Raw genomic sequence first — 16,239 nt, 5'->3', positions numbered from 1 at the left:
TGGTCCTTTCTTCCTGTCTCTGCTCCTTTCTTCCTGTCTCTGCTCCTTTCTTCCTGTCTCTGGTCCTTTCTTCCTGTCTCTGCTCCTTTCTTCCTGTCTCTGCTCCTTTCTTCCTGTCTCTGCTCCTTTCTTCCTGTCTCTGCTCCTTTCTTCCTGTCTCTGCTCCTTTCTTCCTGTCTCTGGTCCTTTCTTCCTGTCTCTGGTCCTTTCTTCCTGTCTCTGCTCCTACCACAACAACATCTCTTCTTCTGTCTGTCTGTCTGTCTGTCTGTCTGTCTGTCTGTCTGTCTGTCTGTCTGTCTGTCTGTCTTCTTCTTCTTCATCTCTGGTCCTGCTGCTACCACCATAACAATGTCTTAATTCTATCTGTCTCTGCCCCTCCTACCATATAACCTATAGGTCTTCTCACCATGTTTGTTATCACACATGTGCCTGATGGGCAAAAAACAAATCACAAATGTAGGGCTGAGCGACATGGCCTCTAAAATGATATCACAATATGTTTTTGCTCCATCACGATACACGATATATATTGCGATATTTTGATATTTCCTGATGCTTGATTTAACCCTTTGATGGATACAGTCACGCCAATATGATGATTATATAAACCTCTGTTGTCAAGCCTTGTCAATATATAACCCTGTTCCTCACTAATGGAACTGGTGTCGTGGATCACTCCCCTAGGAGCGTTTCCAGGGTTAGCGGCTAACGTTAGTTAGCTTAGTTAACGGCTAACTTAGTTACCACCTCTCTAGGCGTGTATGTGCGTGTACGTGACGTAAACTGGGCGAGTGTGTGAGGGAGAGAGAGGAGAGCGCTGCGCTAAAGTAAGTCATCTCAGCCACGGCGGCTTAGAAACTGACGTGAGGTTTTGTGCAAAACATCACGATGTCCACGATATGTTTAAAAAGTGTATCGTTAATGTATGCCTAACGCTGTAGCCTACGACAAATCACATGTAGCCTAATACGATGCTAGTTGTGTGTAAAATGTGCTTTTAACTAGCCACTGTACTTGTTTAACTAGCCCACTGTACTTGTCTAACTAGCCACTGTACTTGTTTAACTAGCCACTGTACTTGTTTAACTAGCCACTGTACTTGTTTAACTAGCCACTGTAGTTGTTTAACTAGCCACTGTATTTCTTTAACTAGCCACTGTACTTGTTTAACTAGCTAGACTAGCTAACTAGAGGGAGAGTGGGTGAGGCTGGAGGTAGAGTCTGGGTGAGGCTGGAGGGAGAGTGGGTGAGGCTGGAGGGAGAGTGGGTGAGGCTGGAGGTAGAGTCTGGGTGAGGCTGGAGGTAGAGTCTGGGTGAGGCTGGAGGTAGAGTCTGGGTGAGGCTGGAGGTAGAGTCTGGGTGAGGCTGGAGGTAGAGTCTGGGTGAGGCTGGAGGGAGAGTCTGGGTGAGGCTGGAGGGAGAGTCTGGGTGAGGCTGGAGGTAGAGTCTGGGTGAGGCTGGAGGTAGAGTCTGGGTGAGGCTGGAGGTAGAGTCTGGGTGAGGCTGGAGGTAGAGTCTGGGTGAGGCTGGAGGTAGAGTCTGGGTGAGGCTGGAGGGAGAGTCTGGGTGAGGCTGGAGGGAGAGTCTGGGTGAGGCTGGAGGGAGAGTCTGGGTGAGGCTGGAGGTAGAGTCTGGGTGAGGCTGGAGGTAGAGTCTGGGTGAGGCTGGAGGTAGAGTCTGGGTGAGGCTGGAGGGAGAGTCTGGGTGAGGCTGGGCCGCATCAAATATTCCACAAAAAAAGGGTTTCAAGTATTCCAAAAAAAAGTACAACTGATCCAATCTTCTCACAAACTCGCTAAAACCTCACAAACACCAGCAACTGAGCATTCTCAGTGGTGTCAGTGGACTCACCCACAGCTATGGAAATGCACTGTGCATTTAAAAAAAAAGAAAATCTATCACAAAGCTGTTTAATCAAATCATCAGCCAGTATTTCAGTTATTCTGGTTGCTGTGCGATCTGAGGAGGATTTGCTTTTGTTTGCCTTCAAACATGGTCTCCATCACTTCAGTCATACATTATTTTATTATGTATGCATCAGAGAATGGCTTCTTGTGTTTAGCCAACACCCATGCCACTGAGTGTGAGGACTTGGTTGCTTTTTCTAGTTGTGACATACATGTAGATTTAACAATAATTCTGCTTGCAGCTTGATATGATGATTTCATTCCATTTATTTGTGTGGTTCTTAGCACTGAATTTTGAGGAAAGGCTGCATCAAAATAACTGTTTTGTTTCGTAGTGGCGTTTCAAATTGCCACTCTCCACAAGAGCTACCGTTTCTTGGCATATTAGGCACATTGGTTTGGTGCTGGGAGGAGGGAGGAGGAACGCATATTTTTCAGTCCATTCAGCATGAGCATGCCATATTTTTCTACTAACTGCCTGCTGGTGAAACTAGGCTACTAGCTACATTTATCTCACGGAGATACTGTAAAACTGGGAACGAGGCTACTAGCTACAGTGCCTGCAGATTAGACTACCTGTAGATGCGCTGTCAACTCTCGCTCTGACTCGGACCCGCTGAAAGAGACGACACTCATTCCGTGAAGACCCGCCCTACTCTGCTCTGATTCGCAGACTGTGGGTGGGGGGGAGAAACGCTGACGGGACGCTGAATGTGATTGGACCAGAGTAGCCAGACAGACACAGACAGGCAGAGCACTGCTTGCAGAGGAGACAGCGGAGAATCTCGAGGATGCCTGCCATACGCACTGGATATATTTTCCTTCCACTTGGTATCACACTCCGGAATCATGTTTCAACCAAGTCACTAACGTAACGTTGCTGCCATGAGCCTGCGCTATGGTGGCCTACAAGTGATAAAATAAATAAATAATCCAACTCGCACACTCTGCAACAAGTTGCGTGCGGGCCGCACTAACACTAAACTTTGTCAAGTAGGGGGCCGCAAAATATCATCCAGCGGGCCGCAATTGGGCCGTGAGTTTGAGACCCCTGATCTATGATGAACTTTGTGCTCAAAACACAAAATCTACTAGACTAGTGCTTCTCAATCCTCTCCTCGAAGCACCCCAGCCGTTCCATGTATTTGTTAAATTCCACCACCAGCACACCTGATTCAACGTAACTAGCCCTTTTATTAGTTGAATCAAGGTGTGCTGGTGGTGGAATTTAACAAATACATGGAACGGCTGGGGTGTCTCGAGGAGAGGATTGGGAACCCCTGGACTAGAGCAGACATTTGAGCCATCAAAGAAATGAAGCAAAAGTGGTTACCTGTGTTGAACTGGTTTATTTTTTAGAAAATAAAAAAATATAGTGGATTACTATTACGACTACTACCACTGCCAATACTACTGATGCATCCCTATTGGCAAACTTTATATATAAAGGAGATTTTCTTTTGTTCATTATAAAACTGTGGTGGGACACAGTCTAGGTAATTAATGGGAAACACTGATCACTGTACATATTAATACTACCAGTATGATTTATCACCATATAGTGTCTTTATACCTGCATCACTGTACATATTAATACTACCAGTCTGTACATACATCTGATTAGCACTATTACTCAGTAGTACTAATTAATATATTTTATACCCAGTTTAATCACCTGTACATTGTATATTACTATTGTACTTTGCTGATACATTTGCACTCTGGTTGGATGTCAAACCTCTTGTCGTTGTACTTGTGCTGCATGATGACGATACATTTGAATCTAAACCAAGCGACGGTTTATTTTTACTAATATTTTAGTACATTAGACCAGAGGAGTAACATGTGAATTGGGCAGTTCCCTTTAAAAATATGCAAGATTTTGATCATTTGAAATGAGATCTTATTCCAACTAGGTGAGCTTATTCCAACTAGGTGAGCGTATTCCAACTAGGTGAGCTTATTCCAACTAAATGATGAGTTTAATCCAACTAATTGTGTGTATGTGTGGTTGAGTCTACACAGGTCCTTACTTAAAAAATGTAAATAAAAAAAAAATTACTCAAGCAAACATTGCAACACCAAGCTTGGTCATAAAAGACTGAGACGTTATAGGAGTCGGTCACTTTATTCAGATTTGTTAACAAATGTGGTCCCAATGGGAAAATTCAAAATGTACAACAAATTAAATATTAAAACAAACTTGGGTATGAATTGGGAATGTAGACGTGTTGTTGGGAATGTAGACACGAATGTAGAGCGTCGAGAAAAGCGGGGGGCGGGGTTCGTGAATCCTGAAACGCAATATTGTCCTAGTGCTAAAAAAAAAACAAAAAAACGTAAGCAAAACATAATCTTTCTTTTTGTCCCCTTCCCCGTCCTCCAGACCACGAGACCCAGGTGCTGAAGGAGCACCTTATCGATGAGCTGGACTACGTCCTGGTGCCAACGGAGGCGTGGGGCAAGCTGCTGGCCTGGTACTGCTGCCTGGAGGGCCAGGGGCCCATCGTCAGGAAGGTAACTAACCACAGACCTAATGCTACCAACTATTATTATGATGTCTCTGTCTCTCGCTCTCTCTCTGTCTCTGTCTCTCTCTCTCTCTCGCTCGCTCTCTCTCTCCTCTCTGTCTCTCTCTCCTCTCTCTCGCTCTCTCTCTATATCTCTGTCTCTCTCTCGCTCTCCTCTCTCTCGCTCTCCTCTCACTCTCTTTCTCTCTCTCGCTCTCTCTCTGTCTCTCTTGCTCTCTGCCCCCCCTCTCTCTCGCTCTCTCCCCCCCTCTCTCTCTCTCGCTCTCTCTCCCTACCCCTCTCTTGCTCTCTCTCTAGTCTCTTGCACTCTCTCTCTAGTCTCTCTCTTCCCCTCTCTCTCTCTCTCTCTCTCTCTCTCTTCTCCTCTCTCTCTCCCCCCCTCTCTCCTCTCTTTCTTCCCCCCCTCTCTCCTCTCTCTCTCTCTCCTCTCTCTCTCTCTCTCTCTCTCTCTCTCTCTCTCTCTCTCTCTCTCTCTCTCTCTCTCTCTCTTCCCCCCCCTCTCCTCTCTTCCCCCCCCCCCCCCCCTCTCCTCTCTGTTAATATGTCTCTGCTGCCCCCAGGTGGTGGAGCACGGTATGTTTGTGAAGCACTGTAAGGTGGAGGTCTACCTGCTGGAGCTCAACCTGTGTGAGAACGACAACATGGACAACGTTGTGACGAGGCACTTCAGCAAGGCTGACACTATAGGTGAGATATATATACATTTATATATACATTTATATAAGGCCGACACTATCGGTGAGATATATACAGTTATATATAATATAATATACACATGGACTCATATATACATTTATATAAGGCTGACTCTATAGGTGAGATATATACATTTATATAAGGCCGACACTATAGGTGAGATATATACATTTATATATACATTTATATAAGGCTGACACTATAGGTGAGATATATACATTTATATATACATTTATATAAGGCTGACACTATAGGTGAGATATATACATTTATATAAGGCCGACTCTATAGGTGAGATATATACATTTATATAAGGCTGACACTATAGGTGAGATATATACATTTATATAAGGCCGACACTATAGGTGAGATATATACATTTATATAAGGCTGACACTATAGGTGAGATATATACATTTATATAAGGCCGACACTATAGGTGAGATATATACATTTATATAAGGCTGACACTATAGGTGAGATATATACATTTATATAAGGCCGACACTATAGGTGAGATATATACATTTATATAAGGCCGACACTATAGGTGAGATATATACATTTATATAAGGCCGACTCTATAGGTGAGATATATACAGTTATATATACAGTTATATAAGGCCGACACTATAGGTGAGATATATACATTTATATAAGGCCGACACTATAGGTGAGATATATACATTTATATAAGGCTGACACTATAGGTGAGATATATACATTTATATAAGGCCGACACTATAGGTGAGATATATACATTTATATAAGGCTGACACTATAGGTGAGATATATACATTTATATAAGGCCGACTCTATAGGTGAGATATATACAGTTATATAAGGCCGACTATAGGTGAGATATATACATTTATATAAGGCAGACTCTATAGGTGAGATATATACAGTTATATATACAGTTATATAAGGCCGACACTAGGTGAGATATATACATTTATATATACATTTATATATACATTTATATAAGGCCGACTCTATAGGTGAGATATATACATTTATATATACATTTATATATACATTTATATAAGGCCGACACTATAGGTGAGATATATACATTTATATATACATTTATATATACATTTATATAAGGCCGACACTATAGGTGAGATATATACATTTATATATACATTTATATATACATTTATATAAGGCCGACACTATAGGTGAGAGTCTGGCTACATGGGTCATATATACATTTTACACCAATCCTGTGTGTCATGTGGTCATCAGAATCACCAAGGTCTTTATTGCCAAGTCGTTTACACGTACAAGGAATTTGATTTGGTCGCTTGGTGCGACATTAAAGGACAGACCATATTACGGTAGAATAAAATAAAAGGTAGAATAAAATGGAATCTAAACTAAATTAGGCATAATATAATATACAATAAAATACGATTCACATTTAGTCATTTAGCTGACTCAAAGCAACTTACAAGTTCTGTACAACAAGTCAGCAGGAAGGGCACAACTCTATCAGCTAAGGATCAGTAACGTTTAGGGTTGGGCACCGAGAACCGGTTCTAATGGGAACCGGTTCCCAACTTCCGGTTCTGGAACATATTTGCATTTCGATTATTATTATTATAATTTTTTACTTTGTTAATTAATACACTAGTTACAGTACAGCAACCAAATTAAACTGTATCAAGTCAACTGACGATGTGAATAGTATGAAAAAAAACTCCTGCGAAATAAGCTGGGACCTGTTTTGATATTTTTATAAATATCAAACTAAATCCTCAATTTGAATAAAGTGATTAATCTGATTAAATTAGTATTTTCTTTTTATTATTATCAACGTTCTCATCAGTTTTTAACAATATAATATTAGTGTAGCCTAATCTTTATCTGCAACTGTGAAGAAAAACCCCATTGGTTTAAACAGAATGAATAGACACATACAAAAATATATATATAAATTATTATAAATCTTTTTAATAAAAAATGTGAATGTTGATATAGAATTCGAATGCCAACGTAACGAACGACGGTCTGAACGCTCAAACGCGTGGGCTCAGCCCTAGGAGGAGATGAGGTCTCTGTTACCTTGTTGTTGTTGCTAAACGTGCTGCGCTAACTGTCCCCTCACTCAGACACCATAGAGGAGGAGATGAGGTCTCTGTTACCTTGTTGTTGTTGCTAAACGTGCTGCGCTAACTGTCCCCTCACTCAGACACCATAGAGGAGGAGATGAGGTCGCTGTTACCTTGTTGTTGTTGCTAAACGTGCTGCGCTAACTGTCCCCTCACTCAGACACCATAGAGAAGGAGATGAGGTCGCTGTTACCTTGTTGTTGTTGCTAAACGGCTAACTGTCCCGTCACTCAGACACCATAGAGGAGGAGATGAGGTCTCTGTTACCTTGTTGTTGTTGCTAAACGTGCTGCGCTAACTGTCCCGTCACTCAGACACCATAGAGAAGGAGATGAGGTCGCTGTTACCTTGTTGTTGTTGCTAAACGTGCTGCGCTAACTGTCCCGTCACTCAGACACCATAGAGGAGGAGATGAGGTCGCTGTTACCTTGTTGTTGTTGTTGCTAAACGTGCTGCGCTAACTGTCCCCTCACTCAGACACCATAGAGAAGGAGATGAGGTCGCTGTTACCTTGTTGTTGTTGCTAAACGTGCTGCGCTAACTGTCCCCTCACTCAGACACCATAGAGAAGGAGATGAGGTCTCTGTTACCTTGTTGTTGTTGTTGTTGCTAAACGTGCTGCGCTAACTGTCCCCTCACTCAGACACCATAGAGGAGGAGATGAGGTCTCTGTTACCTTGTTGGTGTTGCTAAACATGCTGCGCTAACTGTCCCCTCACTCAGACACCATAGAGAAGGAGATGAGGTCTCTGTTACCTTGTTGTTGTTGCTAAACGTGCTGCGCTAACTGTCCCCTCACTCAGACACCATAGAGAAGGAGATGAGGTCTCTGTTACCTTGTTGTTGTTGTTGCTAAACGTGCTGCGCTAACTGTCCCCTCACTCAGACACCATAGAGGAGGAGATGAGGTCTCTGTTACCTTGTTGTTGCTAAACGTGCTGCGCTAACTGTCCCCTCACTCAGACACCATAGAGGAGGAGATGAGGTCTCTGTTACCTTGTTGTTGTTGCTAAACGTGCTGCGCTAACTGTCCCGTCACTCAGACACCATAGAGAAGGAGATGAGGTCGCTGTTACCTTGTTGTTGTTGCTAAACGTGCTGCGCTAACTGTCCCCTCACTCAGACACCATAGAGAAGGAGATGAGGTCGCTGTTACCTTGTTGTTGTTGCTAAACGTGCTGCGCTAACTGTCCCCTCACTCAGACACCATAGAGGAGGAGATGAGGTCTCTGTTACCTTGTTGTTGTTGCTAAACGTGCTGCGCTAACTGTCCCCTCACTCAGACACCATAGAGGAGGAGATGAGGTCGCTGTTACCTTGTTGTTGTTGCTAAACGTGCTGCGCTAACTGTCCCCTCACTCAGACACCATAGAGGAGGAGATGAGGTCTCTGTTACCTTGTTGTTGTTGCTAAACGTGCTGCGCTAACTGTCCCCTCACTCAGACACCATAGAGAAGGAGATGAGGTCTCTGTTACCTTGTTGTTGTTGTTAAACGTGCTGCGCTAACTGTCCCGTCACTCAGACACCATAGAGGAGGAGATGAGGTCTCTGTTACCTTGTTGTTGTTGTTGCTAAACGTGCTGCGCTAACTGTCCCCTCACTCAGACACCATAGAGGAGGAGATGAGGTCACTGTTACCTTGTTGTTGTTGCTAAACGTGCTGCGCTAACTGTCCCGTCACTCAGACACCATAGAGGAGGAGATGAGGTCTCTGTTACCTTGTTGTTGTTGTTGCTAAACGTGCTGCGCTAACTGTCCCGTCACTCAGACACCATAGAGGAGGAGATGAGGTCACTGTTACCTTGTTGTTGTTGTTAAACGTGCTGCGCTAACTGTCCCCTCACTCAGACACCATAGAGGAGGAGATGAGGTCGCTGTTACCTTGTTGTTGCTAAATGTGCTGCGCTAACTGTCCCCTCACTCAGACACCATAGAGAAGGAGATGAGGTCTCTGTTACCTTGTTGTTGTTGCTAAACGTGCTGCGCTAACTGTCCCCTCACTCAGACACCATAGAGAAGGAGATGAGGTCTCTGTTACCTTGTTGTTGTTGCTAAACGTGCTGCGCTAACTGTCCCGTCACTCAGACACCATAGAGGAGGAGATGAGGTCTCTGTTACCTTGTTGTTGTTGCTAAACGTGCTGCGCTAACTGTCCCGTCACTCAGACACCATAGAGGAGGAGATGAGGTCTCTGTTACCTTGTTGTTGTTGCTAAACGTGCTGCGCTAACTGTCCCCTCACTCAGACACCATAGAGAAGGAGATGAGGTCACTGTTACCTTGTTGTTGTTGTTGTTGCTAAACGTGCTGCGCTAACTGTCCCCTCACTCAGACACCATAGAGGAGGAGATGAGGTCTCTGTTACCTTGTTGTTGTTGCTAAACGTGCTGCGCTAACTGTCCCCTCACTCAGACACCATAGAGAAGGAGATGAGGTCGCTGTTACCTTGTTGTTGTTGTTGCTAAACGTGCTGCGCTAACTGTCCCGTCACTCAGACACCATAGAGAAGGAGATGAGGTCGCTGTTACCTTGTTGTTGTTGTTGTTGCTAAACGTGCTGCGCTAACTGTCCCCTCACTCAGACACCATAGAGGAGGAGATGAGGTCTCTGTTACCTTGTTGTTGTTGCTAAACGTGCTGCGCTAACTGTCCCGTCACTCAGACACCATAGAGGAGGAGATGAGGTCTCTGTTACCTTGTTGTTGTTGCTAAACGTGCTGCGCTAACTGTCCCCTCACTCAGACACCATAGAGGAGGAGATGAGGTCGCTGTTACCTTGTTGTTGTTTCTAAACGTGCTGCGCTAACTGTCCCGTCACTCAGACACCATAGAGGAGGAGATGAGGTCGCTGTTACCTTGTTGTTGTTGCTAAACGTGCTGCGCTAACTGTCCCCTCACTCAGACACCATAGAGAAGGAGATGAGGTCTCTGTTACCTTGTTGTTGTTGCTAAACGTGCTGCGCTAACTGTCCCCTCACTCAGACACCATAGAGGAGGAGATGAGGTCGCTGTTACCTTGTTGTTGTTTCTAAACGTGCTGCGCTAACTGTCCCCTCACTCAGACACCATAGAGGAGGAGATGAGGTCTCTGTTACCTTGTTGTTGTTGCTAAACGTGCTGCGCTAACTGTCCCCTCACTCAGACACCATAGAGAAGGAGATGAGGTCTCTGTTACCTTGTTGTTGTTGCTAAACGTGCTGCGCTAACTGTCCCCTCACTCGGACACCATAGAGGAGGAGATGAGGTCTCTGTTACCTTGTTGTTGCTAAACGTGCTGCGCTAACTGTCCCGTCACTCAGACACCATAGAGGAGGAGATGAGGTCTCTGTTACCTTGTTGTTGTTGTTGCTAAACGTGCTGCGCTAACTGTCCCCTCACTCAGACACCATAGAGGAGGAGATGAGGTCGCTGTTACCTTGTTGTTGTTTCTAAACGTGCTGCGCTAACTGTCCCCTCACTCAGACACCATAGAGGAGGAGATGAGGTCGCTGTTACCTTGTTGTTGTTTCTAAACGTGCTGCGCTAACTGTCCCCTCACTCAGACACCATAGAGGAGGAGATGAGGTCGCTGTTACCTTGTTGTTGTTTCTAAACGTGCTGCGCTAACTGTCCCCTCACTCAGACACCATAGAGAAGGAGATGAGGTCGCTGTTACCTTGTTGTTGTTGCTAAACGTGCTGCGCTAACTGTCCCCTCAATCAGACACCATAGAGAAGGAGATGAGGTCTCTGTTACCTTGTTGCTGCTAAACGTGCTGCGCTAACTGTCCCCTCACTCAGACACCATAGAGGAGGAGATGAGGTCTCTGTTACCTTGTTGTTGTTGCTAAACGTGCTGCGCTAACTGTCCCGTCACTCAGACACCATAGAGGAGGAGATGAGGTCGCTGTTACCTTGTTGTTGTTTCTAAACGTGCTGCGCTAACTGTCCCCTCACTCAGACACCATAGAGGAGGAGATGAGGTCGCTGTTACCTTGTTGTTGTTGCTAAACGTGCTGCGCTAACTAGGCCTGCCACGATAACACATTTTGCTGGGCGATTAATTGCCCCCGAAAATATCGCGATAAGCGATATTATTGCGACCGGTTAGAGAATTTTTTTTTGGAGAAATTTATTTCCCAAAACTTTTATTTTGAAGCCCACCGCTCCGTCTTTTCCGGTGTTTAAGACTTTTATTTTGAAGCCCACCGACCGGACCGGAAGTATTGTTGTGATTATTTCAGGTACTTTTTGGGTACCAGAAAAGTCACGTGAAACACTGCAGACCACTGAATAGAGACGCGTCTCTAGGATTTCATAATCATTATGTTTGCAGCAGGCACAAGTGCAATAAACAAAGGATACAGTCACTGTGTATTCTGCCTCATTTATTGATTAAACAAAACCGACATCAACACAATTTGCCACCGAGCCGAGAGTTTAGTCTCGCAAAAAGATCGCTGACTTGTTAAGGCTTGTTGTTAGGTTAGGTGCTAATGTTGTGCTAGCGTTTTAGCATGGCTATCGTACATAGCGTGATCAATATAACTCGCTATTGATTGTTTGTATGAGTAACGTTAATGCTAGTAGAATAGACACAACGTGAGGTAATCACCATCCATTTTAAACCGGTTATTACCTAATGCTAACGTTAGCAAATAGACGCGACTGGTAACGTTACAGCTTGTTAGCCTAATGCTCGTTAACGTTAGCATAGACAGCCTAGCTAACGTTAACGCTTGTAGAATAGACACAATGAGAGGTAACGTTAGCGTTAGCAGAATAGACACAACGAGGGTCTCGTTAATGTTGTTATTGATTGATTGATTGAAAACTGTGTTTACTCTGTTTGTATGAGTAACGTTAATGCTAGTAGAATAGACACAATGAGGGGTAACGTTAGCCCCACGGAGCTCCTGTGCTGTGCTCTGTAGTAAAGCCAGCGGCCCGCCTCCCAACACGGACAGTGACTGACAAGGGGCACTGGGTCCGCCTCATTAAAACAAACGCGCAAATAGCAATTAATCGCGCCCGTCAAAATCATTGCATTCATTTTAATTATCGCGGCAATTAATCGATTTATTGCTTATCGCGGCAGGCCTAGCGCTAACTGTCCCCTCACTCAGACACCATAGAGAAGGAGATGAGGTCGCTGTTACCTTGTTGCTGCTAAACGTGCTGCGCTAACTGTCCCCTCACTCAGACACCATAGAGGAGGAGATGAGGTCGCTGTTACCTTGTTGTTGTTTCTAAACGTGCTGCGCTAACTGTCCCGTCACTCAGACACCATAGAGGAGGAGATGAGGTCGCTGTTACCTTGTTGTTGTTGCTAAACGTGCTGCGCTAACTGTCCCCTCACTCAGACACCATAGAGGAGGAGATGAGGTCTCTGTTACCTTGTTGTTGTTGTTGCTAAACGTGCTGCGCTAACTGTCCCCTCACTCAGACACCAGAGAGAAGGAGATGAGGTCTCTGTTACCTTGTTGTTGTTGCTAAACGTGCTGCGCTAACTGTCCCCTCACTCAGACACCATAGAGAAGGAGATGAGGTCGCTGTTACCTTGTTGTTGTTGTTGTTAAACGTGCTGCGCTAACTGTCCCCTCACTCAGACACCATAGAGGAGGAGATGAGGTCTCTGTTACCTTGTTGTTGTTGCTAAACGTGCTGCGCTAACTGTCCCCTCACTCAGACACCATAGAGGAGGAGATGAGGTCGCTGTTACGTTGTTGTTGCTAAACGTGCTGCGCTAACCGTCCCCTCACTCAGACACCATAGAGAAGGAGATGAGGTCGCTGTTACCTTGTTGTTGTTGCTAAACGTGCTGCGCTAACTGTCCCCTCACTCAGACACCAGAGAGGAGGAGATGAGGTCGCTGTTACCTTGTTGTTGTTGTTGCTAAACGTGCTGCGCTAACTGTCCCGTCACTCAGACACCATAGAGGAGGAGATGAGGTCGCTGTTACCTTGTTGTTGTTGCTAAACGTGCTGCGCTAACTGTCCCCTCACTCAGACACCATAGAGGAGGAGATGAGGTCGCTGTTACCTTGTTGTTGTTGCTAAACGTGCTGCGCTAACTGTCCCCTCACTCAGACACCATAGAGAAGGAGATGAGGTCTCTGTTACCTTGTTGCTGCTAAACGTGCTGCGCTAACTGTCCCCTCACTCAGACACCATAGAGGAGGAGATGAGGTCGCTGTTACCTTGTTGTTGTTTCTAAACGTGCTGCGCTAACTGTCCCGTCACTCAGACACCATAGAGGAGGAGATGAGGTCGCTGTTACCTTGTTGTTGTTGCTAAACGTGCTGCGCTAACTGTCCCCTCACTCAGACACCATAGAGGAGGAGATGAGGTCTCTGTTACCTTGTTGTTGTTGTTGCTAAACGTGCTGCGCTAACTGTCCCCTCACTCAGACACCAGAGAGAAGGAGATGAGGTCTCTGTTACCTTGTTGTTGTTGCTAAACGTGCTGCGCTAACTGTCCCCTCACTCAGACACCATAGAGAAGGAGATGAGGTCGCTGTTACCTTGTTGTTGTTGTTGTTAAACGTGCTGCGCTAACTGTCCCCTCACTCAGACACCATAGAGGAGGAGATGCGGTCTCTGTTACCTTGTTGTTGTTGCTAAACGTGCTGCGCTAACTGTCCCCTCACTCAGACACCATAGAGGAGGAGATGAGGTCGCTGTTACGTTGTTGTTGCTAAACGTGCTGCGCTAACTGTCCCCTCACTCAGACACCATAGAGAAGGAGATGAGGTCGCTGTTACCTTGTTGTTGTTGCTAAACGTGCTGCGCTAACTGTCCCCTCACTCAGACACCAGAGAGGAGGAGATGAGGTCGCTGTTACCTTGTTGTTGTTGTTGCTAAACGTGCTGCGCTAACTGTCCCGTCACTCAGACACCATAGAGAAGGAGATGAGGTCGCTGTTACCTTGTTGTTGTTGCTAAACGTGCTGCGCTAACTGTCCCCTCACTCAGACACCATAGAGGAGGAGATGAGGTCGCTGTTACCTTGTTGTTGTTGTTGCTAAACGTGCTGCGCTAACTGTCCCGTCACTCAGACACCATAGAGGAGGAGATGAGGTCTCTGTTACCTTGTTGTTGTTGTTGCTAAACGTGCTGCGCTAACTGTCCCGTCACTCAGACACCATAGAGGAGGAGATGAGGTCTCTGTTACCTTGTTGTTGTTGCTAAACGTGCTGCGCTAACTGTCCCCTCACTCAGACACCATAGAGGAGGAGATGAGGTCGCTGTTACCTTGTTGTCGTTGCTAAACGTGCTGCGCTAACTGTCCCGTCACTCAGACACCATAGAGGAGGAGATGAGGTCGCTGTTACCTTGCTGTTGTTGCTAAACGTGCTGCGCTAACTGTCCCGTCACTCAGACACCATAGAGAAGGAGATGAGGTCTCTGTTACCTTGTTGTTGTTGCTAAACGTGCTGCGCTAACTGTCCCCTCACTCAGACACCATAGAGGAGGAGATGAGGTCTCTGTTACCTTGTTGTTGTTGTTGCTAAACGTGCTGCGCTAACTGTCCCCTCACTCAGACACCATAGAGGAGGAGATGAGGTCTCTGTTACCTTGTTGTTGTTGTTGCTAAATGTGCTGCGCTAACTGTCCCCTCACTCAGACACCATAGAGAAGGAGATGAGGTCGCTGTTACCTTGTTGTTGTTGTTGTTGCTAAACGTGCTGCGCTAACTGTCCCCTCACTCAGACACCATAGAGGAGGAGATGAGGTCGCTGTTACCTTGTTGTTGTTGCTAAACGTGCTGCGCTAACTGTCCCGTCACTCAGACACCAGAGAGGAGGAGATGAGGTCTCTGTTACCTTGTTGTTGTTGCTAAACGTGCTGCGCTAACTGTCCCGTCACTCGGACACCATAGAGGAGGAGATGAGGTCTCTGTTACCTTGTTGTTGTTGCTAAACGTGCTGCGCTAACTGTCCCGTCACTCAGACACCATAGAGGAGGAGATGAGGTCGCTGTTACCTTGTTGTCGTTGCTAAACGTGCTGCGCTAACTGTCCCGTCACTCAGACACCATAGAGGAGGAGATGAGGTCGCTGTTACCTTGCTGTTGTTGCTAAACGTGCTGCGCTAACTGTCCCGTCACTCAGACACCATAGAGAAGGAGATGAGGTCTCTGTTACCTTGTTGTTGTTGCTAAACGTGCTGCGCTAACTGTCCCCTCACTCAGACACCATAGAGGAGGAGATGAGGTCTCTGTTACCTTGTTGTTGTTGTTGCTAAACGTGCTGCGCTAACTGTCCCCTCACTCAGACACCATAGAGGAGGAGATGAGGTCTCTGTTACCTTGTTGTTGTTGTTGCTAAATGTGCTGCGCTAACTGTCCCCTCACTCAGACACCATAGAGAAGGAGATGAGGTCGCTGTTACCTTGTTGTTGTTGCTAAACGTGCTGCGCTAACTGTCCCCTCACTCAGACACCATAGAGGAGGAGATGAGGTCGCTGTTACCTTGTTGTTGTTGTTGCTAAACGTGCTGCGCTAACTGTCCCGTCACTCAGACACCAGAGAGGAGGAGATGAGGTCTCTGTTACCTTGTTGTTGTTGCTAAACGTGCTGCGCTAACTGTCCCGTCACTCAGACACCATAGAGGAGGAGATGAGGTCTCTGTTACCTTGTTGTTGTTGCTAAACGTGCTGCGCTAACTGTCCCGTCACTCAGACACCATAGAGGAGGAGATGAGGTCGCTGTTACCTTGTTGTTGTTGCTAAACGTGCTGCGCTAACTGTCCCCTCACTCAGACACCATAGAGGAGGAGATGAGGTCGCTGTTACCTTGTTGTTGCTAAACGTGCTGCGCTAACTGTCCCCTCACTCAGACACCATAGAGGAGGAGATGAGGTCTCTGTTACCTTGTTGTTGTTGCTAAACGTGCTGCGCTAACTGTCCCCTCACTCAGACACCATAGAGGAGGAGATGAGGTCTCTGGTACCTTGTTGTTGTTGTTGCTAAACGTGCTGCGCTAACTGTCCCGTCACTCAGACACCATAG

The 16,239-nt window shown here is 45.8% G+C and overlaps 1 protein-coding gene across 2 annotated transcripts in view; it reads left to right on the top strand.

Moving 5' to 3' along the window:
* Positions 1-16,239, top strand: part of usp4 (ubiquitin specific peptidase 4 (proto-oncogene)) — a gene marked incomplete at its 5' end in the record, with an annotated part of 114,958 nt that overhangs the window by 6,079 nt on the left and 92,640 nt on the right. For both annotated transcript variants that reach the window (XM_084317440.1, XM_084317439.1), the window contains 2 exons: positions 4,297-4,427; positions 5,002-5,128. In XM_084317440.1, coding sequence (XP_084173566.1) covers positions 4,297-4,427; positions 5,002-5,128 — 258 coding nt within the window. The remainder of the gene's footprint in view (positions 1-4,296; positions 4,428-5,001; positions 5,129-16,239) is intronic.

The sequence above is a fragment of the Notolepis coatsorum genome (genome assembly GCF_963971535.1).
Source record: "Notolepis coatsorum genome assembly, chromosome: 6".
In the NCBI taxonomy this organism is placed as follows: domain Eukaryota; kingdom Metazoa; phylum Chordata; class Actinopteri; order Aulopiformes; family Paralepididae; genus Notolepis; species Notolepis coatsorum.
The sequence above is the reverse complement of the archived record's forward strand: the minus strand, read 5'-3'. Positions and strand labels throughout refer to the sequence as shown.